Source organism: Natrix helvetica (assembly GCF_964273705.1).
Source record: "Natrix helvetica genome assembly, chromosome: 2".
NCBI classification, from domain to species: Eukaryota; Metazoa; Chordata; class Lepidosauria; order Squamata; family Natricidae; genus Natrix; species Natrix helvetica.
The window spans coordinates 3893584-3919870 of NC_138552.1; the positions used below are offsets into that span (position 1 = coordinate 3893584).

At 43.6% G+C, this 26287-nt stretch overlaps 1 protein-coding gene across 1 annotated transcript in view; it reads right to left on the minus strand.

Annotated features, from left to right (window-relative positions):
• CELF4 (CUGBP Elav-like family member 4) overlaps positions 1 to 26287 on the minus strand; it is a gene marked incomplete at its 5' end in the record, with an annotated part of 811277 nt that overhangs the window by 647171 nt on the left and 137819 nt on the right. The window contains one exon of the mRNA XM_081940919.1: positions 10850 to 10932. Coding sequence (XP_081797045.1) covers positions 10850 to 10932 — 83 coding nt within the window. The remainder of the gene's footprint in view (positions 1 to 10849; positions 10933 to 26287) is intronic.

Consider the following 26287-nt stretch of genomic DNA (forward strand, 5'->3'; position numbering starts at 1 on the left):
TAGATGATAGATAGATAGATAATAGATAGATAGATAGATAGATAGATAGATAGATAGATAGATAGATAGATGATAGATAGATAGATAGATAGATAGATAGATAGATAGATAGATAGATAGATAGATAGATAGATAGAGTTATACTGTAGATATAGATATATAGATGTAGATATAATTTTCATTTCCCCAAGCTTTTAACAGTTAATTGATGTTGGGGTTCATTTTATGTCTGCATTGCCTTCAGCCTTGTTCTATTTGTATAATTTTGTGAGTTGCCTTGAATGCTCACCCAAGCAGAAAGGACGGGTACCCATCATGCAAGGAAGTGAAAGACATTAATATTCCAAAGATGAGCCCAGACAGTGAATGGATTCCTTCGGAGTCCAAAGAACATGGGATTCAGATCCTTTGGGGACCTTGAGATGGCTTAAAAAATTAACTATGGGTTAATTCCTTTTTAATAGATCAACTTCATTGTCCTTGGGTTGGAAAAAGCTGCCATGACTAATTCAGGCAACGTTCGAGATCTTTTGGCCTTAAGTTTGTTTGGTTTTTTTTTAAATCTTGCTGTTTTTATTTCTTGCCTTGCTTGATAGTGTTGTGGCCCACCAGTGGCCAGCAGAGCTGGCAGAAGATTCAGAGAGTGAGGAGGTTGGGGAGGAACATGGGCCAGTCCTGGAGGCTGGGGAAGGCTTTGACGAGGGCTCTGTGTCGGAGCAGAAATGGGGCCAGGGTCATCTGACAGTTATCACTGGAGCCTGTTCCCAGGGCGCGTATGCGGAGAGTTGCCAGGCGAAGGGAACAGCTAAGGAACAAGGGTTGACTTGGGAGTAAGGCCACAGGTGGAGGATGAATGGCCCCTCCCATAGGGAATAAAAGAGGAGTGAAAGGGGAGTGGAGTTTGCAGGAGACAATTAGTTCATTCCTGCATTCTTGCCGTGTCTGAATCTAACATTTGTTTTAAAGATCTGGCACTATTACTACAAAGAATGTGTAACTTTGCAACTTGGAATGGTCTCTAAGATAGATAGATAGATAGATAGATAGATAGATAGATAGATAGATAGATAGATAGATAGATAGATAGATAGATAGATAGACAGACAGACAGACAGACATTGATGGAAGATAGATAGATAGGGATGGATATCTACCTATCTATCTATCTATTATCTATCTATCTATCATCCATTCCTATCTATCTTCCATCTCTCTCTCTCTCTCTCTCTCTCTCTCTCTCTCTCTCTCTCTCTCTCTCTCTCTCTCTCTCTCTCTCTCTCTCTCCCTACCTACCTACATCTATCTGTCTGTCTGTCTGTCTGTCTGTCATCCATCTATCTATCTAGCTAGCTAGCTATCATCCATCTCTATCTATCTATCATCCATCCCTATCTATCTATCTTCCATAAATATCTATCTATCTATCTATCTATCTATCTATCTATCTATCTATCTATCTATCTTAGAGACCATTCCAAGTTGCAAAGTTACACATTCTTTGTAGTAATAGTGCCAGATCTTTAAAACAAATGTTAGATTCTATCTATCTATCTATCTATCTATCTATCTATCTATCTATCTATCTATCTATCTATCTATCTATCTACCTACCTACCTACCTACCTACCTACCTACCTACCTACCTACCTACCTACCTACCTACCTACCTACATCTATCTGTCTGTCTGCCTGTCTGTCTATCTATCTGTCTATCATCCATCTATCTATCTATCTATCTATCTATCATCCATCTCTATCTATCTATCATCCAGAAAGGGATGGATGATATCTATCTATCTATCTATCTATCTATCTATCTATCTATCTATCTATCTATCTATCTATCTATCTATCTATCTATCTATCTATCTATCTATCATCTATCTATCTATCTATCTATCTATCTATCTATCTATCTATCTATCATCTATCTATCTATCTATCATCCATCCCTATCTATCTTCCATCTCTCTCTCTTTCTCTCTCCCTCCCTGTGTGTAACTTTGCAACTTGGAATGGTCTCTAAACAAACTGTGATAAGTTAAGAATTATGACCAAAAGATGGACAGGGTGGGTGGGGGGATAGACAGCCAAGAGATGGGGAAGAGTTGGAGTCTAAAACTATTTTTTTAAGAAATAGCCTTTGCTAAACCTCTACATGAATAAGCTGAATGCTGCAATTAAATACAACTCTAAACTTTACTCAGACCAGACGTGAGATAGCAAGTCACCATTGCATGATCTCAACAGAATTCCTTGCCAGGTTTTTTCCCCCCTCTCCTTCATCCTGCTCAAATCTCTGCTTTCTCTTCTGAATAATTAAATGAGATGAACAATCAAAGTCGGACGTGATCCCCAGATAAGCAACTATTGAATCAGGCTGAGCAGAGGGTCCATCGTGTCCTCCAATGAGCAACAAACACGGGAAGGAGAGATGCGCAGTGAATTTCAGAGCAAGCTAAATGAATTCCAGGAGAGCGAGCAACATTTGGGCTGCAAGGATCCAAGATCCAGAGGGAAAAGATTTACATCGTTATCAAACAGCACTAAGTTAGAGGAGTCATTTTCCCCTCATCAAACTTTCCATGTCCAACTCAGCAGTGGGATTCACTTAGGTTTACCAACTGGTTCACAACTGTGAGCACACATGCACACATTTGCACGGCGTCAAAAACGAGCCTACATAGGACATTTTGGAGCCGGGGGTGGTGGAACCCAGGGGCGAGTTCTGGCAAGCACTACTGTCAGCTTGTCGTGTGTATGCCATGCATGACCCAGCTAGGTAACACCATCAGTGGTAGAAGGGAAGAGGAGGAGAAGAAGGAGAAGGAGAAGGAGAAGGAGAAAGAGGAGGAGAAGGACTGTGGGGTCCTTGGTGATCTCTGAGCTTGGTTTTTTACTTGCAGATGTTTCATGACCCAGCTAGGTAACATCATCAGTGGTAGAAGGGAAGAGGAGGAGGAGAAGAAGGAGAAGGAGAAAGAGAAAGAGGAGGAGAAAGATTCTGGGGTTCTTGGTGCTCTCTGAGCTTGGTTGTTTTCTTGCAGATGTTTTATGACCCAGCTAGGTAACATCATCAGTGGTAGAAGGGAAGAGGAGGAGGAGGAGGAGGGAGAGGAGAAGGAGAAAGAGAAGGAGAAAGAGAAGGAGAAGGACCCTGGGGTCCTTGGTGCTCTCTGAGCTTGGTTGTTTTCTTGCAGACGTTTCATGACCCAACTAGCTAACATCATCAGTGTACTCCCCCCCCAAAAATGCCTGCAAGAAAATAACCAAATTCAGAAGAAAAAAAACAACAACCCAAAGCAGGAAAAGGTCCATATGTCCCTGAAACACAGAACAAATTTCATGTGCCACTCAGTGGGTTCACCTTGAATGAAATTCTGTTCCACCCTCCCTCTTAGCAAGATCCTATCTTGTGGGATCCGATGCAATCCTAAATCACACCTCTCCCAGTTCCTTCACTTCCTCGCAGGAAGTGGCCTTGACCGTTTCGTTGAACCTAATGGATGGCCGTTTTCCCCCTACTTTTATCATTTCTCCCGCAGACGCTTCATCACTCAACAGTGATCTGGGTGAGGTAATGCAGGCCAATACCTTTCTGTGCCACATGACCTGTTTAGCAAAGGAAATAGGAAGGGTGGGAATAGAAAAATCTACCAGTGGGTTTATTAGCCATGAGCTCAGTTTATTTGGACCATAAATAAAACTGGATGGCGTAATTACATTTCACAACGCTCTCCTCTTGACATTAACCTCAGTAGGAAGAAAAAGGAAGCTGCCTTGCCGTTAAGAATCAGAACGGCTCAAAAAATAGAATAAAAAACCAACGTTAATATATGATCAAAAACAGCAACGCGGCTCTCATCATTTAATGGATGGATTGAGGTGTTCCCATCATTTGTTCAGGGTGAATATAGGGTTTAATTTTATTTATGGTTACATCTACTATATTTACCGTATTTTTCAGGGTATAAGATGCACCAGAGTATAAGACACACCAGAGTATAAGACGCACCAAGGTTTTGAAGAGGCAAAATTTTTTTAAAAAAGTTTTTGTACTCTGCAAACCTCCCCAAAATGGCCCATTTTTTGGCAAAAAAAGAGGCATGGATAGCCTTTAGGAGGCACCTCCAGGGGGGTGGGGCAAAAATGATCACAAAATACTCCTTTTGTGCTCATTTCTGTCTTCCCCAGCTTCCCCAGGAGCTCTCTGAAAGTTTCAGGAGGCAAAAAAAAAAATGCTATATTCAGTGTATAAGACGCACCCAGATTTTCAGCCTCTTTTTTGAGGGAAAAGATGTGTCTTATACTCTGAAAAATACGGTATATAGGACCCCATGCTGAATTCGAATGGGACCAATTAAACTAACTTCTGGATGGGCATTTTCTTTTCATCTGGGTGGGAGTGGCAATTAGACTGTGTTGTTTCTCTGTGTCACACAATATACGTGGGTATATGCATAATTTTGTATTTATCTATCTATTCTGTCATGGTTCATCTTCTTTTAATCACCTTCTTTTAATGACCCCGTCATCCCTTGCGGGGTGGAGTCTGGGCAACTGAATGGAGCTAGCAGTATTTAATGGCCGGATGCCCTTTCCTGTTGCCAATGCGGAGTTTTGTTCGGAAGATACATTCTCATTGTGCCCGGAGAGAGAAATACCTGCCTCTATCTAGGATCGAACTCACAGTGAGGGGAGAGCACAACCTCTATTCTGTCATGGTTATGTAGTGTATATCGGAAGTGGTGACCCTTTGAGAGTTGTATGCAATGAAATTTCATTTTAATGTATGCCAATTGATGTACATTCAAAGTGACAATAAAGTTATTATTCTATTCTATTCTATTCTATTCTATTCTATTCTATTCTATTCTATTCTATTCTATTCTATTCTATTCTATTCTATTCTATTCTATTCTATTCTACTCTACTCTACTCTACTCTACTCTACTCTACTTACTCTACTCTATTATCTTCCTTATTCTATTCTATTCCATTCCATTCCATTCCGTATTTCTATTCTATTCTATTCCATTCCGTATTTCTATTCTATTCTATTCTATTCTATTCTATTCTATTCTATTCTATTCCATTCCGTATTTCTATTCTATTCTATTCTGTTCTGTTCTGTTCTGTTCTGTTCTGCTCTGCTCTGCTCTGCTCTGCTCTGCTCTGCTCTGCTCTGCTCTGCTCTGCTCCATTCCATTCTACGCTCTACATCCGTGATGGTGAATCTATGGCACACGTGTCCGAAGTTGCCTGCAGTGCCATGTCACCTGACCATGTGTGGTGTCACCTGTTCCTCTTTCGGGTTTCTGGCACACATGTGCACATGATGATCAGCTGGCCTTCATCCATGCAGCAGTGCCAGAAATAGGAAGAGCTAATCTTCCATTTTCCAGTGTGCGCATGAGCACTTGCCAACTGATTGGGTAACTGGAAGGGTAGGTGGCCAGCATGCATGCAGCTCCTGGGCAGCTCCTCTTCCGGGATCCATGCTAGATGAGCATGCATGCATGCATTCAATGCCAAAAAGATTTGCCATCATTGCTCTACACTCTACAGCAGTGTTTCTCAACCATGGCAACTTGAAGATGTCCGGACTTAAACTCCCAGAATTCCCCAGCCAGCATTCGCTGGCTGGGGAATTCTGGGAGTTGAAGTCCAGACATCTTCAAATTGCCAAGGTTGAGAAACACTGTTCTACACCCATAGTGGAGAACCTATGACACTCAGAGCAGGCACGTCAGCAGTCACCCCAGCCCAGAAGTACCACGACTGCATGCATGCCTCCCCCCACTGTCCATGGGGGTTGCGATGTGTCAGACATGACTTCAGAACTAACGACAACAAGGATTGCGTTGGCTTTTTATTAGGAAAGTTTAAGAAGGTCCAGAATCCAAGAACCGAGGATGAACACAGACACTACAAATGACACCAACTTCTGAAAAAATCCCCCTCCAAAGTCTTCACCATGGAAGACTGAGCTCCTGGTCCTTTCTCTCTCTCTCTCTTACTCTCTGGATGCTTCTGGCCCACGTCAAAGGAACCATGAGCTAATTTGTCTGAGAATGCCAGGGGTTGTCTCTTGTATGAAGCATTAGCAGAGATTAAGGAGGGACAGTGTTAATTGTAGGTGGAGAAGAGGAGCAGTGTTTCTCCGTGATCCATTCTTGATTTCCCCCGTGTCTGTCTGTTTGGTAATAAGCTTTCTTTAATCTAGAGAGCCCTTTGTGAAATCAGCGGTACGGACAGCAATATTGATTGCTTTTGAGAAACCATCACAGCTGCTCACCCAAATTACCTTTGATATGTGACCTTTAATGTAATTACTGCAACATCAAAGCATTTCTATACATTATTAAAGGATTTGTAGACTTCTTCATGATGCTCTCCCATTATATAGAAAAGATAAACAACCCTGGCAAGGACACGTCGCAGATCTGAACGGCACGGGTGACAGGTTGGGTAAGGCTCACGCCCACGTTGTGGTGGTGATTGTGGTGGTTTTTGGCAGGGTGGGCCAAGAGGAATGGAAAATAATGGCTTAGTCCAAGCCACGGGGTAGTCCCAAAGGTGTTCTTTTCTGGAGGCAACTGGACTTTCTTGGGTTTTTTTCCTTTTGAAGACGTTTCCCTTCTCATCCAAGAAGCTTCTTCAGCCCTGACGGGACAGTGGGGAATGGGATGTCAGAGCTGAAGAAGCTTCTTGGATGAGAAGGGAAACGTCTTCAAAGAAAAAACAAAAGAAGAAAGTCTAGTTGCCTGCAAGCTGCAGGGAAGCTGGTACAGGGCATAAGCAGAGGCCAGAGGTCGGTTCGGACCGGTTCGGCTAAATCAGTGGTGGGTTTCAAATTTTTTTAGAACCTCTTCTGTAGGTGTGGCTTGCTTTGTGGGAGTGGCTTGCCGGCCATGTGACTGGGAGAGGCTTGGCAGTCATGTGACTGGGTGGGCTTGGCCAACTTGTAAAATGTGGTGAAACTCATTAACAATGCTCTTGCTTAGCAACCAAAATGTTGGCTCAGGAACTCTGGCATTTGAAGCACGCAAGTCTTAAAGCTGTCAAGTTACAAGACCCTCGCGCCCCTAACCCTTTAGAAAAAAAACAGGGGTGTTCAAACTTGACAGCTTTAAGACTTGTGGACTTCAACTCCCAGAATTCCTCCTCTCGCTCTTCATCTTGATGATGTGCGGACGGGTGGTGGGGAGGGAGCTGGAACCAGTTTTAAACAGCACGGTAGATTTGTGGAACCTCTTCTATAGAAGAGGTTAGAACTGGCAGGAACCCACCCCTGGGCTGAATAGGTAGTAACTCGGCCAGACACGTGACTGTACCAGTTCTATCCTCAGTAGCGCCATCTTGATTTTCTGTTCTGCACATGCTCAGAACAATCTTCATTGAAAAATATATTTCTTTTCCTTTTCCTGTGCATGTTCTGTGCATGCGCAAAACCTTTTAAGTGCAGGTGTGCATGCGCGTGGAGCAAAAATTTTCAGGCACCAAACTGGTAGTAATGCCAGCAAAAACCCACCCCTGGCAGAGATGTCCATATTTGTGGGGCACATGACGTAAGCAGAAGATGAATAGAAGGTAGTCAAGACACTCAGCAAGATTGAGGAATGGAGGACAAGAAGAAGACCATAAGGTGGGAGATACATTGAAGGAGATTAGGGTGGTACATGATGGACATTTGCCCATACAGCTGCCAGGAGTCAGATCTGATCTGCTGAAGTCTAATTAAACACCTGACTAACCAACTAACTAATAAATATTTTATTGGTTTTATATCAGATCAAAATGATAGGTTATATATGCATCCATTGAACTTGAAGTCCATTTCCCCATCTTCTTGAATACTTTGCCATCTAGTGCAGTGGATATTAGACATAACTTGTCTTCAGTCATTATTCGAAGCTATCGTCACCTTTTTTAATGCAACATATATCAAGTTCTTACAGCTATCATTCCTGCACCTCTCATAAAAAGTCCCAGGTCTACCAACAGAGAGATAACTTCATATAATCTACAAGCAAGGTCTCTCTTCTGACCCAGCTCCCCAAATATGACAAACCCTTCAAAGTTAAATCAATGATTCCTTGATTAGGAGCACCAGCAGCCCCGGCTAAAAGTTTCTCTCTCACCACAGGTTAAAGTCCGTCCAGCAGGGAGATGACATATCTATTCATCTCTGCCCCTTGCCTTTTATCCCCAGAGCTAGGGAGGGACTTCACTAGCAGTGGTGGCTCTTCCTTCCCAAGGACCGGCCCACAGATTTCCACTGCTCTCCTCTCCTCTGCCTTCTGCGCATTTGTGCATCAGGCACTGGACCCAGCTGTTCCTCCTCTTCCTCATCAGCCACCTCCTGACCTGGGGGCTGTTGACTCTCCATCGGAGGGCTGACGGACAGCCCAGGCTCCGCCTCTCCCTCTTTCTATCTGACAGCTCCATTCCCTCTTCCCTCTCGGAGCTCTTGGGTTGCCTTGTTGCTGACCTCTTCTCCCACGCCTCCTCCTCCTCTGATTCGGTTGCTGGGGGGGGGGCAGATGGCTGACAGGCCACAACAGTCTCCTCCCTTCTTACCTTTAGACTGAGAAGAGGTTTGTTGAGAATAACTGAGGTGAAGGGAAATTGGGCGCTTCGGTGGAGAAGGAATACAGTGGGCAAGGAAGGAAAAAATGTTAAGTCAATAGGAAGAGGAGCTTTGAGTATCTCCATAGGCCAGGCATGTCCAAAGTGCGGCCCGGGGGCCAAATGTGGCCCTTTTTCAAATTTCAAGCAGCCCGCAGCCTCTTCTCCCCACTGGCATTATTTGTTTAGTCTTTCATAAAATACCGTATTTTTCGAAGTATAAAGATGCATCTTTCCCCCTCAAAAAAGAGGCTAAAAATCTGGGTGCATCTTATATACTGAATACAGCATTTTTTGCCTCCCAAAACTCTGCCCCCTTCACCAAAATGGCTGTGCATAGCCTTTAGGAGGTTTTCAGAGTGCTCCTGGGGGCTGTGGAGGGCATAAATGAGCAAAAAACGGGCCATTTTTTTGCTCAACTTTGCCCCCCCCCAAGCCCCCAGGAGCACTCTAGAAGCCTCTTAAAGGCTATTCATGCCCTTTAAAAAAAAGGCCCATTTTCGTGAAAAATGGGCCATTTTTGGGAGAGTGCAAAAACTTTTTTTTTAATTTGCCTCTTCAAAATCTTGGTGCATCTTATACTCTGAAAAATACGGTAGTCAATTCGCATTTAATGTTAAGGGTTCAAAGAATGTCAGGCTGAATGATCGGTCCCACACATTTTCACATCACCAAATCTGGCCCTCCTTGCAAAAAGTTTGGACACCCCTGCCATAGGTTCATCGCAATGGCTTACGTTCCTTAAAACAGATCAGGCCACCTTAACCAAATACCACCCCCCCACTGGGTTCTGAGATGGTCAGTGTTTTTCAGCTAGAACCGATGGCTCCTTTAGGAGCATCTTGCAACCATGCTGGCAAAAAATAATAATAATCCCCTTTAGCCAGGAAGTTGCAGGCATCCAAGCTTTGTCAGAAGGAGTTCTGCAGAACAAGTCAAAATCCCTATCTTTATTTTTTTGCCATATTGAAAGAGCCACAATGCAACCCTTGGCTTCATCGATGAGTTTTGCCTCTCAAAGAATATGGTCTAGGAAAGGGAGGGCGAACCTTTTTCTGCATGGGTGCCAAAACATCCGTAATGCAATGCCCTTCCCCCCCCAAGGCATATATGCAGAACACATACAAACCCACGCATGTGTGCAGGCCTTACTGAAGCCTCCGGACTTTCGGGAGGTGCATTGGGCTATTTTTTCAGCAATGTTCAAAGGGATGTACAACAATATTTGGAGGTGGTTGGTGAAACGGTTTACACAAGTTGTAAATAGAGAGTAATGCCATGGAAGGCTCAGCTTCACCCCCGTTCTTACATCAGCAACAACTGGAAAACTGAGTATAAAATCTTAACGAAGAACCCCACCCCCCAACTTACAATAAATTCCTTTTTTTTTCAATTCTGTTGATAGCTATTTCTGTGGAATGGGTCCAAAGTTCCAACATTAGGCAGAAGAGTGGCTCTTTTCACACAAACACTATTCACAAAGCCATTTGTTAATTGAGCATCTGTATCATTCACCTATCACGTTAATTTTGATCTGCTTCATGGATAAGCAAGCATTAAAAAAAATGGCGTTCAACAACCAGTTTAAACTCATCACACAAACACAGCCAGTATGTCTTATCCATGCAACGTAAAATCGATCATAGGTAGCTTCGTAAACGACATCTTTATCTTCCTTTTTTTTTAAAAAAAATCATTCTACTTGTGTCAAACTTATTTTTTTTTCCTGGACGACACTAAAAAATTGTAGAGTATGATCCAGTTGTGAAGAATGGTGCCATTCTTTGCTTCCATTCCTCCCTCCAGCCTTTTTCTAAGATACCAGAATTATTCCAAATGCTAAAACAAGAATGGCCCAAATCCAAGCAGCCATCAACACACGAGTGAAAAACTCAACATCTGAAGCCGTTTTGGGTTCAAGTCGAGAGAAAACACACTGTCTCCACAACAGCTAATCATGTCACTGCTCAGAAACTCCTTCAATTTTTTTCGAAAGGAAAATCAACACCATTTGGCATCGCAAATCACTTCCTTTGGCATCCTTCTTGGTGGGCCTGGTCCACCACGAAACACAACGAAGAGAAAGAGAAGCAAAAGTTCAAAAGAAAAAGTACGGCATTTTCTATCTGCCCGGTAGATGCCGTACTTGGAACAAACATCGCACCATTGATGTTCTCCAACCACAAGGAAGCATCTGAAAACAACAATCTGGACTCACCCCTGGAAGAGTCTTCTGTTCGTGCAATGCACTCTGGGCTTTAAGAGCAGACTCCCGTTCACAGTACGTTAGGAAGGCACAACCTGTAAAGAAAAGAAGAAGAAAGGGAAAAAAAATGAGAACAGGCTAGCTTTTTCTCCAGATCCCATGTCTTGTAGGACCAGATCTTCTCCGTGAGCAGAGGGGTCCATTTCTAAACATGGAAGCAAGGGTAGGATTCAGCCGGTTCAGACTGAACTGGATGCTAATTTTACATCTGATTCGCCAAACTGGTAGTTGCAAGGATTGGCTGGCCCTGCTCATCTTTCCCCTCCCCTCCCAGGAGTCTCCACGCTGCCAATTTTGGATGCCAGGTAAGTGCAGGGCCCACACAGAGGCTCTGGGAGGGTGAAAAATGGGCCTACCGGAAGTTCTGGAAGTCCAGAAAAGAGCCCATTTCTCACCTCTAGAGGGCCTCCAGAGCCTGGGAGAGGCCGTTTTCACCCTCCTGGAAGCCTGAAGAAAGTCTCCAGAGCCTGGGGAGGGTGAAAACACACACACACGCATCGCTGCTGTGGTGCAGGAGGCTGAGTATGGCCATGCCCATCATGTCCACGCTCAACCAGGCAGAGAACCAGTTGCTAACATTTTTTCAGTCCCATCCCTGCATGGGAGGCTAGTTGAACAATTATGCCTACAAGCTTAATCCAATCCCCTGTCAACTCTGAAGCGAACCTGGCTGAAGCTGTCTTGTGCAGCCTCATCATTGCCACGAACTCTGAGAAGGGGAAGGGAGGGGGAATAGATAGGCTGGCTAAACAGTCAAAACAAAAAGTTTTCTCGTGGGAACCAAGGTCATCCCAACAGGTGGCAGTCTGAAGGAGGAGAGGAGTCACCAAGCAGCCTGCCAACCACTTTCATTGGACAACGTGACCAGTGACATCAGGGGAGGGAACTATTTGCTCTTTTATTTAGGGAAAAACCACGGGAACTTTCAGAGTTGGTTTTTACTAGCTGTGCCGATAAGATGTATCCAATAAATATGTTCTTTGAGGAATCTACCTGCCTCGGAGTCCTGCTTTAAGTGGATACATTACTCTGAACGCTGACACCCTCTTTAAAGCTACTTTAAAAAAAAAACAGTTTACATACATAAGTGCTTTGTGAACAGCATATTGTCTGGATCCATTTGCTTACATAATACTACTTTCCCAGCTCCTAATTTCTACCACTATTATCCAACCATTTGTAGAACAAGTCCAATGTTCAAAAATACTCTGTATCTTCTTTTTCTTTTATCTTTACTGTCAATCTGTCCATTTCTGCACAATCTAGTATTTTTTTTTTAAATTACATCTTCTTTGGTAGGTGTTTCCTCATTTTTCCAGTAATGTGCAAATATAATTTTTGCTGTTGTCAAGACATGTCATATTATATACATACATACATACATACATACATACATACATACATACATACACACACACACACACACACACACACACACACACACACACACACACACACACACACACACACATATATATATATATATATATATATATATATATATATATATATATATATATATATTTGTGTTACAACCCCTGGTATGCCTAAATATGGGAGGAAGGTCACTACTCCCTCTTTCTGTCCTTCGGCTCATCACAGAAGACCATGCAGGCAGAAAACCATATTTTTATTTTTAATGTTGCCTTTTTATATTTGTGTTGTATTTGTACTGATCCTTTATTTATTTATCAGTACAAATACAACACACACACACACACACACACACACACACACACACACACACACACACACACACACACACACACACATATATATATATATATATATATATATATATATATATATATATATATATATATATGTTTTCGTAGATTTTCACGGGTGTAGGTATGCTGGTTTTGTTGTATTCGGGTCTTTTCCCGTGTAAGGTTGAGATTGTCTTTGCAACGTTTCGGCAGGATCACACCTGCCATCTTCAAGCTGTGGGCTTAAAATGGGAACGGAGCTGCCGTCTTTCTGTAAGTCTTGGTGGGAGGGGATGGGGTGGTGGCTTTGTTTCAGTAAGTGGAATGATTGGTTGTGTGGTTGTATCATGATTGGTAGATTGATGCTGATTGGTGCAGGTTGTGTGTGCATTGTTGTTTTGTATTTGTATAAAACACCACCCACCACCCAAGCCGTTAAAATACAAAACAACAATGCACACACAACCTGCACCAATCAGCACCAATCTACCAATCATGATACAACCACACAACCAATCATTCCACTTACTGAAACAAAGCCACCACCCCATCCCCTCCCACCAAGACTTACAAAAAGACGGCAGCTCCGTTCCCATTTTAAGCCCACAGCTTGAAGATGGCAGGTGTGATCCTGCCGAAACGTTGCAAAGACAATCTCAACCTTACACGGGAAAAGACCTGAATACAACAAAACCAGCATATATATATATATATATATATATATATATATATATATATATATATATATATATATATATATATATATATATATATATATATATATATATATATATATATATATATATATATATGACTAGTATAGATCTATTTCAAGCTATTTAGCTCTCATCAGCTAGCCATACCCTTACTGGGATATGAAATACACACACACACACACACACACACACACACACATTCCCTTTATCATACTTGCCATCATATAGCACTATACCTAACAGAAATATTTCTGGTTTATAATCTATATGTAACTTCAACATCTTCTCTAACCATGAATGTATTTTTGTCCAATATTCCTTTACTTTTGCACATGTCCACATGTGATAATATGTACCCGGTATCTGATTATATTTCCAACATCTGGCAGACCTGTTTTTAAACATCTTTGCTAATCCCGCCAGTGGTAGGTGCCACCTATAAAACATTTTATATAAGCTGAGAGGAATTGAAGCTATACATCATCCTAGCAGAAATAATAAGGTTGTCTCCCCTCCCCCCCTGGACATTATTCCAAAATACATGAAGAGATGGTTTTGCCAGCAAGCCAGAGACCCCCTGGCACTATGGAGCCCACCAAGTGGTTGGTCCAATTGTTGTCGTCGGGGGTATCATTTATGCTTTGTCAACCATGAAAGACAGGGATGGGCTTTTGACTAGACAGGTAGTCCTCACTTAGTGACTTCTTGTTCAGCAACCATTCAAAGTAATCATTTATGCTTTGTCAACCATGAAAGACAGGGAAGGGCTTTTGACTAGACAGGTAGTCCTCACTTAGTGACTTCTTGTACAGCAACCATTCAAAGTTACAACAGTGCTCAACAAGAGGACTTATGGCCGGTCCTTGAAGTTGTGGCTGTTGCAGTGTCTCCACAGTCAGAGGATTGTGACTGGGGCAATTGGAAACTGGCACACAGTTACAACGGTCACAGCTTCCCACACTCACAACTTCACCCCTTGCGATCTTCGCTGCCAGTTTCCAATAAGTCAAGTCAATGAGGAAATCATCCATCCCCTGATGTTGTGCTTAATGACTGCACATGATCCCTTAACAACCACACCCTGAACTGTCATTGTGCACTGAAGATTGCATTTAATTTTGTTGTACAAGGTGCAATGACAATAAAATAAAGTAAATTAAACTATAGGTTTTTCTTGTAAATATCATATTTTGGGGGTATAAGAGGCACCGGAGTATAAGATGCACCAAGGTTTTGAAGAGGCAAATAAAAAAAAAAAGTTTTTGCACTCTGCAAACATCCCCCAAATGGCCCATTTTTCATGAAAACGGGCCCGCTTTTTTTGTTAAAAAAGAAGGCTTATAGAGCGCTCCTGGGGACTGGCAGGGAGGGGTGTGTGTGCAAAAATCAGGCCATTCGTTCGCTCATTTCTGCCCGCCCCAGCCCCCAGGAGCACTCTGAAAGCCTCCTAAAAGCTCTGCAAAGCCATTTCTGTGAAGGGGGCAGGGTTTGGGGAGGCAAAAAAAAATGCTGTATTCAGTGTATAAGATGCACCCAGATTTTCAGCCCTCTTTTTTTGTGTGAAAAAAGGTGCGTCTTATACTCCGAAAAATATGGTAGTTGGTATTGTCAGCTTATAGTTTCTTTCCCAAAGTTTTTGCCATTTGTATTGTAGGAAGTTAGCACCCGTCCCTCTCCTAGAGAAAGGAAATATTCTAGGAAATATTAAAAAGGCAGAATATTATACCTTCCTGGATGAGAAAAGGAGAAACATGTTTTTGGACAGCACCCCCACCTCAGGAAGGCTGGTGCCAACCTATTGACAAGACAAAACACCTTCACCCTCAGGACATGATAGGATTAGCCCTCACTCAAGATCCAACCCAGGGCAAAGCCATTGAGCCATAATAGGAATTGCCCAAAGCCCCTTCATTACATCACCCAGCAACATTCAATCAAGTCTGGGACTCAAGCCAGTCTATTCTACATAACAAAGATCTACCTCCTTCAGGTAGAGCCATAATAGGAATCCCAAAGCCCTTTCGTTACATCATCATCCAGCAAGCTTCAACCAAACTTGGGACTCAGGACAGCCTACAGAGTTGCCTCTGCATGACCCATGGGAGTCTGACAACCAATCAGAATGCATTTCTTTCATAGGAACAGGAAGCAAGTTCAAAGCCCAAGAGAGGGTATAAATATCTCTCTGTGTCTCTGTCTCCCTGTCTCTCTGTCTCCCTGTCTCTCTCTTTTTTCTTTCTTTCTTTCTTTCTTTCTTTCTTTCTTTCTTTCTTTCTTTCTTTCTTTCTTTCTTTCTTTCTTTCTTTCTTTCTTTCTTTCTCTCTCTCTCTCTCTCTCTCTCTCTCTCTCTCTCTCTCTCTCTCTCTTTGTCTCTCTCTCTCTCTCTCTCTCTCTCTCTCTCTTTGTCTCTCTCTCTCTCTCTCTCTCTCTGTCTCTCTCTCCCCTCCCCATGTCTCGATTGCCCAAGACCTCAAACCCATGTGGTCCTGTCCACCATTAAACCATCTTTCCAATCAGCCTCCCTGTTTCCAGTGTATTTCCCCCCCACTTGGAACTGAACCCAGAAGGACATTTCTTCCAACAGTAGAGTATATCCAATTTTTTTGCCCAGACTATCTTTATCTCTTTTACCTGTTTTTTAAGCTGAACAAAATGTTGTATAGTTTCTTTATTAACTTTTCATCCGCTTCCGCCTAACATTATTTGGTCAAGTACTGTTTGCACTTTGTAGAAGCCGTATGCCTTGAAATCTTTCTCATGTCTCGAGTGTATTTCTTTAAAGCCACTTTTGAATGGTGAAAAGATTAAAGGTCACAAACTGTTGTTCCCAAAACGAGTCCTAGGCTGGCCACAAAGCCAATAAAGACCACCAGACATGAGGAAGGGTATTTTCAGCTTACAATACAATAGCAGAGTTGGAAGGAACCTTGGAGGTCTTCTAGTCCAACCAGATAAATGGCTATCCAACATCTTCTTAAAGACTTCCAGTGTTGGAGCATTCACAACTTCTGGAGGCAACTTCTGTTCCACTGATTAATTGTTCTCACTGTCAGGAAATTTCTCCTTAGTTCTAAGTTGCTTCTCTCCTTGATTAGTTTCCACCAGTGGTGGGTTCCTGCTGGATCGCACCGGATCGCGCGCGCTCCCTTTCAGCGCTCCACCTGGCTTGCGCGCTCCCTTTCAGCGCTCCACCTGGCTTGCGCGCTCCCTTTCAGCGCTCCACCTGGCTCTCGCGCTCCCTTCCGGCGCTGAAACCGGAAGTACAGTCTTGCCCCGCCCCTGGCGAAGCAACGACGCCTGCCTGCGCTCCACCAGCTCGGCTGGGAACGGAGATGTTTCCTCAGCGGAGCGGAGCGCCGCTCCGCTGAGGAAACATCTCCGTTCCCAGCCGAGCTGGTGGAGCGCAGGCAGGCGTCGTTGCTTCGCCAGGGCCGGGCAAAACTGTACTTCCGGTTTCAGCGCCGGAAGGGAGCGCGCAAGCCAGGTGGAGCGCTGAAAGGGAGCGCGCAAGCCAGGTGGAGCGCTGAAAGGGAGCGCGCAAGCCAGGTGGAGCGCTGAAAGGGAGCGCGCGCGATCCGGTGCGATCCGGGAGGAACCCACCACTGGTTTCCACCCATTGCTTGTTCTACCCTCAGGTGTCTTGGGAAATAGTACTCTAGAAAGAGTGCAGAGAAGAGCAACAAGGATGTTTAGGGGACTGGAGACTAAAACATATGAAGAACAGTTGCAGGAACTGTGTCTAGTTTAATGAAAAGAAGGCCTGACCTCAAAACCAGGAAAGATTCTGGAAAAAATAATCAAGCAACGAATTTGCAAACACCTAGAAGCAAACAAAGTAATAGCCAAAAGCCAACATGGATTTGTCAAAAACAGATCATGCCAGACTAATCCTATTGCATTCTTTGATAATGTGACAAAATTAGTGGACCAGAGGAATGCCATCGATATAGATTACTTGGACTTCGGTAAGGCTTTTGATAAGGTAGACCATAACCCACTACTAGATAAAGTAGAAGAATGTGGGTTAGACAGCATCACCACCAGATGGATTCGTAACTGGCTGACCAACCGCACTCAACGTGTAGTCCTCAATGGAACTGCATCTCCATGGAGGGAAGTATGCAGTGGAGTACCCCAAGGCTCTGTTTTAGACCCAGTACTCTTCAACATTTTCATCAATGATTTGGATGAGGGAATAAATGGGGAACTCATCAAATTTGCAGATGACACCAAGCTGGCAGGAATAGCCAACACTCCAGAAGATAGGCTTAAGATACAGAAGGATCTTGACAAACTTGAACATTGGGCACTATCTAATAAAATGAAATTCAATGGTGAAAAGAGTAAGGTTCTACATTTAGGCAACAAAAATGGAATGCACAGGTACAGTATAGGTGATACCTTGCTCAGTAGTAGTAACTGTGAAAGGGATCTTGGAGTCCTAGTGGACAACCATTTAAATATGAGCCAGCAGTGTGCAGCAGCTGCCAAAAAAGCCAACACAGTCCTAGGCTGCATCAACAGAGGGATAGAATCAAGATCACGTGAAGTGTTAATATCACTTTATAATGCCTTGGTAAGGCCACACTTGGAATACAGCATTCAGTTTTGGTCACCACGATGTAAAAAAGATGTGGAGACTCTAGAAAGAGTGCAGAGAAGAGCAACAAAGATGATTAGGGGACTCGAGGCTAAAACATATGAAGAACGGTTGCAGGAACTGGGGATGTCTAGTTTAATAGAAAGAAGGACTAGGGGAGACAGGATAGCAGTCTTCCAATATCTCAGGGATTGCCACAAAGAAGAGGGAGTCAAACTATTCTCCAAGGCACCTGAGGGTAGAACAAGAAGCAATGGGTGGAAACTAATCAAGGAGAGAAGCAACTTAGAACTGAGGAGAAATTTCCTGACAGTTAGAACAATTAATCAGTGGAACAGCTTACCTCCAGAAGTTGTGAATGCCCCAACACTGGAAGTCTTTAAGAAGATGTTGGATAGCTATTTGTCTGAAACGGTATAGGGTTTCCTGCCTAGGCAGGGGGGTGGACTAGAAGACCTCCAAGGTCCCTTCCAACTCTACTATTGTATTGTATTGTATTGTATTAAGGACCAGGGGAGACATGATAGCAGTCTTCCAATATCTCAGGGGCTGCCACAAAGAAGAGGGGGTCAAGCTATTCTCCAAGGCACCTGAGGGTAGAACAAGAAGCAATAGGTGGAAACTAATCAAAGAGAGAAGCAACTTAGAACTAAAAAGAAATTTCATGACAGTTAGAACAATGAATCAGTGGAGCACCTTGTCTTCGGAAGCTGTGAATGCTCCAACACTGGAGGTTTTTAAGAAGTGATTGGACAATCATTTGTCTGAAATGGTATAGGGTTTCCTGCCTAAGCAGTGGGTTGGACTAGAAGACCTCCAAGGTCCCTTCAAACTCTGTTAATCTAATTCTAATTCTAAGGCCATGAAAGGTGCTGAAGTATGATTGGGCAAATTGAAGAGCCCCATGAAAACGGTGTCTCTAAATCAGAAGTCTTTAAACTTGTCAATGTTAAGATTTGTGAACTTCAACTCCCAGAATTCCCCAGCCAGCTCTGTTATACGGTTAATCTATCTCATTCTATCATCTTATCTTCAGTATCTGTCTATCTTCCATCTGTCCATCCACCCACCCATCCATCCATTCTTCATGCAGTTAATGTGAGGCAAATGCGTCCACAATTGAGGCTGGCATGCATAGAGTTGCATTCACGAGTTTATACTCTTTTCATCTCTGTGTGTGCAAAATAGGGAAAAGCAAAATTCCATCGGAGAAAAATGGAGAAGTTTTTTTTAAAAGAAGGGGTTTGTTTGTTTGTGTGTGTGTGTGTGTGTGTGCGTGTGTGTTTGATTGTAAGCTTCCTTTCAGGAATGGTATGCAGAATTTGTCTAGTTTTATTTTGCGTTCCCTAACCGCTCTGTGGCTTTGTTTACCGTACATTTAAATTACATTCTTTTTATCCTGAACTGTAAAAAATTCATTAATATACACGTAAACATTTCTGTTTAAAAATTTTCCCTTGCCTATTTCTGTTGAGCTGGAACCAATTACCCTATTTTCCGTAGAAATCTCACTCTGAGTAACGCAAATTCAAACCAGGCAACCGTTTCGTGGGATTCATTAACCACGCTAATCGAGACCTACCTAGGTATCTTCTATCTATCTGTGTCTCTGTGCAGCCCATTGAGCTTAACAGATGTTAATGGGGTGTGGTGATTTATTGTTTATTTTAATTTATGTCTCAGTTTATACCGCAGCCCATCTCAAATTCATGACTGAGCATATTGCTGTATAGATAGGATAGGATACGATGGGATGGATCGGGACAGGACGGGACGGAACGGGACAGGACAGGACAGAACAGAATAAAGAAAATATGGAATGGAACAGAATGGAATGGAAATGAACAGAATAAAGAAGAATGGAGTAGAATAGAATAGAATGGAATGGAATGGAATGGAATGGAATGGAATAGAATGGAATGGAACAGAAATATGGAATAGAAGAGAAATACGGAATAGAATAGAACAGAACAGAACAGAATAGAAATATGGAATAGAAAATAAAATAAATATGTAATCTAATGTAATGGGATATGGGATATGGGATATGGGATATGGGATATGGAATGGAATGGAATAGAATGGAACGGAACAGAACAGAACAGAATAAAATTTTTAAAAGGGAAGGGAAGGGAAGGGAAGGGAAGGGAAGAGAAGAGAAGAGAAGAGAAGAGAAGAGAAGAGAAGAGAAGAGAAGAGAAGAGAAGAGAAGAGAAGAGAAGAGACGATGGAATGGAATGGAATGGAATAGAATAGAACAGAACAGAAATATGGAATAGAAAAGAAATATGGAATGGAATATGGAATATTGAATGGAACGGAACATAACAGAACAATAAAAAGAAGGGAAGGGAAGAGAAGAGGAGAAGAAAACATGGAATGGAACGGAATGGAACAGAACAGAACAGATTAAGAACAATGGAATGGAGTGGAGACAATAGAGCAGACTGTAGATTAGAGTACAATAGAGTAGAGTGCAGTAGAGCAGAGCGGAACAACAAAGTTGGAAGGGACCTTGGAGGTCTTCTAGTCCAACCCCCTGCTTGAGCAGGAGACCCCATATGATTTCAGACAACTGGCTGCCCAGTCTCTTTTTGAAAGCCTCCAATCATGGAGCAAGCTGTTCCACTAGTTAATTGTTCTCATTGTTAGGAAATTTCTCCTTCATTCTCGGTTGCTTCTCACCTTGGTTATTCCCCAACCGTCGTTTCTTATCCAGCCTTTGGGTGTTTTGGAAAACAGTCTAACCCCCTCATAGTTGCCCCTTAAATACTGGAAGACTGCTATCATGTCCCCCTTAGTTCTTCTTTCATTAGACTAAAGGTAAAGGTAAAAGTTCCCCTCGCACACATGTGCTAATCATTCCCAACTCTAGGGGGCGGTGCTCATTCTCCATTTCAAAGCTGAAGAGCCAGCGCTGTCCGAAGACGTCTCTGTGGTCATGTGGCTGGCATGACTAAATGCCGAAGGCTCACAAAATGCTGTTCCCTTCCCACCAAGGGTGGTTCCTATTTTTCTACTTACATTTTTAACATGCTTTCGAACTGCTAGGTCGGCAGAAGCTGGGACAGGTAACGGGAGCTCACTCCGTTACCCGGTGCTAGGGATTCGAACTGCTGAACTACCGACCTAGATGTATCCGATTCCTGCAAGCGTTCTTCATAGATTTCAGCTTCCAGCTAAAAGTACAGTAGTCAGGAAGGACTACATTATCAGAAGTCCCTGGATGCACGAAAAATGCTCTTCCCCTTTCTCCGTCTTCCTTTGATAGATTGATGTGCAAACTCTTGTTTCTGAATTTTTGGGTTAGGTTGTTAGGTTAGCATTTTGATCTAAAGGAACGCTGCTGTAAATTCACTGCAATTTTATGTTCTGTCCCAGATCGCCTGATTTTCTTTTTAAGAAATGAATGCTAAGTTCAGCCCTGTAGTAATATTTTGATATGCAGGGACGAAACTTAAAAGCAGGAAAGCACAAGTCTTAGCCCACAAAGCTAGCTCTGAGACTTTGGGCCACTTACAGGAGAGGGTAAGTTCTAGTCCTGCCCTAGCCATGACAAACACATGAGTGATTTTGACCAATCACCAGGAGATGGTGAGTTCTAGTTGACTTTGAACCAATCACCAGGAGATGGTGAGTTCTAGTTGACTTTGAACCAATCACCAGGAGATGGTGAGTTCTAGTCCTGTCTTAGGCATGAAAGCCAGCTGGGTGACTTTGGGCCTGTCACCAGGAGATGGTGAGTTCTAGTTGACTTTGAACCAATCACCAGGAGATGGTGAGTTCTAGTTGACTTTGAACCAATCACCAGGAGATGGTGAGTTCTAGTTGACTTTGAACCAATCACCAGGAGATGGTGAGTTCTAGTCCTGTCTTAGGCATGAAAGCCAGCTGGGTGACTTTGGGCCTGTCACCAGGAGATGGTGAGTTCTAGTTGACTTTGAACCAATCACCAGGAGATGGTGAGTTCTAGTTGACTTTGAACCAATCACCAGGAGATGGTGAGTTCTAGTCCTGTCTTAGGCATGAAAGCCAGCTGGGTGACTTTGGGCCTGTCACCAGGAGATGGTGAGTTCTAGTTGACTTTGAACCAATCACCAGGAGATGGTGAGTTCTAGTTGACTTTGAACCAATCACCAGGAGATGGTGAGTTCTAGTTGACTTTGAACCAATCACCAGGAGATGGTGAGTTCTAGTCCTGTCTTAGGCATGAAAGCCAGCTGGGTGACTTTGGGCCTGTCACCAGGAGATGGTGAGTTCTAGTTGACTTTGAACCAATCACCAGGAGATGGTGAGTTCTAGTTGACTTTGAACCAATCACCAGGAGATGGTGAGTTCTAGTCCTGTCTTAGGCATGAAAGCCAGCTGGGTGACTTTGGGCCTGTCACCAGGAGATGGTGAGTTCTAGTTGACTTTGAACCAATCACCAGGAGATGGTGAGTTCTAGTTGACTTTGAACCAATCACCAGGAGATGGTGAGTTCTAGTTGACTTTGAACCAATCACCAGGAGATGGTGAGTTCTAGTCCTGCCCTAGCCATGACAAACACATGAGTGATTTTGACCAATCACCAGGAGATGGTGAGTTCTAGTTGACTTTGAACCAATCACCAGGAGATGGTGAGTTCTAGTCCTGTCTTAGGCATGAAAGCCAGCTGGGTGACTTTGGGCCTGTCACCAGGAGATGGTGAGTTCTAGTTGACTTTGAACCAATCACCAGGAGATGGTGAGTTCTAGTTGACTTTGAACCAATCACCAGGAGATGGTGAGTTCTAGTTGACTTTGAACCAATCACCAGGAGATGGTGAGTTCTAGTTGACTTTGAACCAATCACCAGGAGATGGTGAGTTCTAGTTGACTTTGAACCAATCACCAGGAGATGGTGAGTTCTAGTTGACTTTGAACCAACCACCAGGAGATGGTGAGTTCTAGTCCTGTCTTAGGCATGAAAGCCAGCTGGGTGACTTTGGGCCTGTCACCAGGAGATGGTGAGTTCTAGTTGACTTTGAACCAATCACCAGGAGATGGTGAGTTCTAGTTGACTTTGAACCAATCACCAGGAGATGGTGAGTTCTAGTTGACTTTGAACCAATCACCAGGAGATGGTGAGTTCTAGTTGACTTTGAACCAATCACCAGGAGATGGTGAGTTCTAGTCCTGTCTTAGGCATGAAAGCCAGCTGGGTGACTTTGGGCCTGTCACCAGGAGATGGTGAGTTCTAGTTGACTTTGAACCAATCACCAGGAGATGGTGAGTTCTAGTTGACTTGGAACCAATCACCAGGAGATGGTGAGTTCTAGTCCTGTCTTAGGCATGAAAGCCAGCTGGGTGACTTTGGGCCTGTCACCAGGAGATGGTGAGTTCTAGTTGACTTTGAACCAATCACCAGGAGATGGTGAGTTCTAGTTGACTTTGAACCAATCACCAGGAGATGGTGAGTTCTAGTTGACTTTGAACCAATCACCAGGAGATGGTGAGTTCTAGTTGACTTTGAACCAATCACCAGGAGATGGTGAGTTCTAGTTGACTTGGAACCAATCACCAGGAGATGGTGAGTTCTAGTTGACTTTGAACCAATCACCAGGAGATGGTGAGTTCTAGTCCTGTCTTAGGCATGAAAGCCAGCTGGGTGACTTTGGGCCTGTCACCAGGAGATGGTGAGTTCTAGTTGACTTTGAACCAATCACCAGGAGATGGTGAGTTCTAGTTGACTTTGAACCAATCACCAGGAGATGGTGAGTTCTAGTTGACTTTGAACCAATCACCAGGAGATGGTGAGTTCTAGTTGACTTTGAACCAATCACCAGGAGATGGTGAGTTCTAGTCCTGTCTTAGGCATGAAAGCCAGCTGGGTGACTTTGGGCCTGTCACCAGGAGATGGTGAGTTCTAGTTGACTTTGAACCAATCACCAGGAGATGGTGAGTTCTAGTTGACTTTGAACCAATCACCAGGAGATGGTGAGTTCTAGTCCTGTCTTAGGCATGAAAGCCAGCTGGGTGACTTTGGGCCTGTCACCAGGAGATGGTGAGTTCTAGTTGACTTTGAACCAATCACCAGGAGATGGTGAGTTCTAGTTGACTTTGAACCAATCACCAGGAGATGGTGAGTTCTAGTTGACTTTGAACCAATCACCAGGAGATGGTGAGTTCTAGTTGACTTTGAACCAATCACCAGGAGATGGTGAGTTCTAGTTGACTTTGAACCAATCACCAGGAGATGGTGAGTTCTAGTTGACTTTGAACCAATCACCAGGAGATGGTGAGTTCTAGTCCTGTCTTAGGCATGAAAGCCAGCTGGGTGACTTTGGGCCTGTCACCAGGAGATGGTGAGTTCTAGTTGACTTTGAACCAATCACCAGGAGATGGTGAGTTCTAGTTGACTTTGAACCAATCACCAGGAGATGGTGAGTTCTAGTTGACTTTGAACCAATCACCAGGAGATGGTGAGTTCTAGTTGACTTTGAACCAATCACCAGGAGATGGTGAGTTCTAGTTGACTTTGAACCAATCACCAGGAGATGGTGAGTTCTAGTTGACTTTGAACCAATCACCAGGAGATGGTGAGTTCTAGTTGACTTTGAACCAATCACCAGGAGATGGTGAGTTCTAGTTGACTTTGAACCAATCACCAGGAGATGGTGAGTTCTAGTTGACTTTGAACCAATCACCAGGAGATGGTGAGTTCTAGTTGACTTTGAACCAATCACCAGGAGATGGTGAGTTCTAGTTGACTTTGAACCAATCACCAGGAGATGGTGAGTTCTAGTTGACTTTGAACCAATCACCAGGAGATGGTGAGTTCTAGTCCTGTCTTAGGCATGAAAGCCAGCTGGGTGACTTTGGGCCTGTCACCAGGAGATGGTGAGTTCTAGTTGACTTTGAACCAATCACCAGGAGATGGTGAGTTCTAGTTGACTTTGAACCAATCACCAGGAGATGGTGAGTTCTAGTTGACTTTGAACCAATCACCAGGAGATGGTGAGTTCTAGTTGACTTTGAACCAATCACCAGGAGATGGTGAGTTCTAGTCCTGTCTTAGGCATGAAAGCCAGCTGGGTGACTTTGGGCCTGTCACCAGGAGATGGTGAGTTCTAGTTGACTTTGAACCAATCACCAGGAGATGGTGAGTTCTAGTTGACTTTGAACCAATCACCAGGAGATGGTGAGTTCTAGTCCTGTCTTAGGCATGAAAGCCAGCTGGGTGACTTTGGGCCTGTCACCAGGAGATGGTGAGTTCTAGTTGACTTTGAACCAATCACCAGGAGATGGTGAGTTCTAGTTGACTTTGAACCAATCACCAGGAGATGGTGAGTTCTAGTTGACTTTGAACCAATCACCAGGAGATGGTGAGTTCTAGTTGACTTTGAACCAATCACCAGGAGATGGTGAGTTCTAGTTGACTTTGAACCAATCACCAGGAGATGGTGAGTTCTAGTTGACTTTGAACCAATCACCAGGAGATGGTGAGTTCTAGTTGACTTTGAACCAATCACCAGGAGATGGTGAGTTCTAGTCCTGTCTTAGGCATGAAAGCCAGCTGGGTGACTTTGGGCCTGTCACCAGGAGATGGTGAGTTCTAGTTGACTTTGAACCAATCACCAGGAGATGGTGAGTTCTAGTTGACTTTGAACCAATCACCAGGAGATGGTGAGTTCTAGTCCTGTCTTAGGCATGAAAGCCAGCTGGGTGACTTTGGGCCTGTCACCAGGAGATGGTGAGTTCTAGTTGACTTTGAACCAATCACCAGGAGATGGTGAGTTCTAGTTGACTTTGAACCAATCACCAGGAGATGGTGAGTTCTAGTTGACTTTGAACCAATCACCAGGAGATGGTGAGTTCTAGTTGACTTTGAACCAATCACCAGGAGATGGTGAGTTCTAGTTGACTTTGAACCAATCACCAGGAGATGGTGAGTTCTAGTTGACTTTGAACCAATCACCAGGAGATGGTGAGTTCTAGTTGACTTTGAACCAATCACCAGGAGATGGTGAGTTCTAGTTGACTTTGAACCAATCACCAGGAGATGGTGAGTTCTAGTTGACTTTGAACCAATCACCAGGAGATGGTGAGTTCTAGTTGACTTTGAACCAATCACCAGGAGATGGTGAGTTCTAGTTGACTTTGAACCAATCACCAGGAGATGGTGAGTTCTAGTCCTGTCTTAGGCATGAAAGCCAGCTGGGTGACTTTGGGCCTGTCACCAGGAGATGGTGAGTTCTAGTTGACTTTGAACCAATCACCAGGAGATGGTGAGTTCTAGTTGACTTTGAACCAATCACCAGGAGATGGTGAGTTCTAGTCCTGTCTTAGGCATGAAAGCCAGCTGGGTGACTTTGGGCCTGTCACCAGGAGATGGTGAGTTCTAG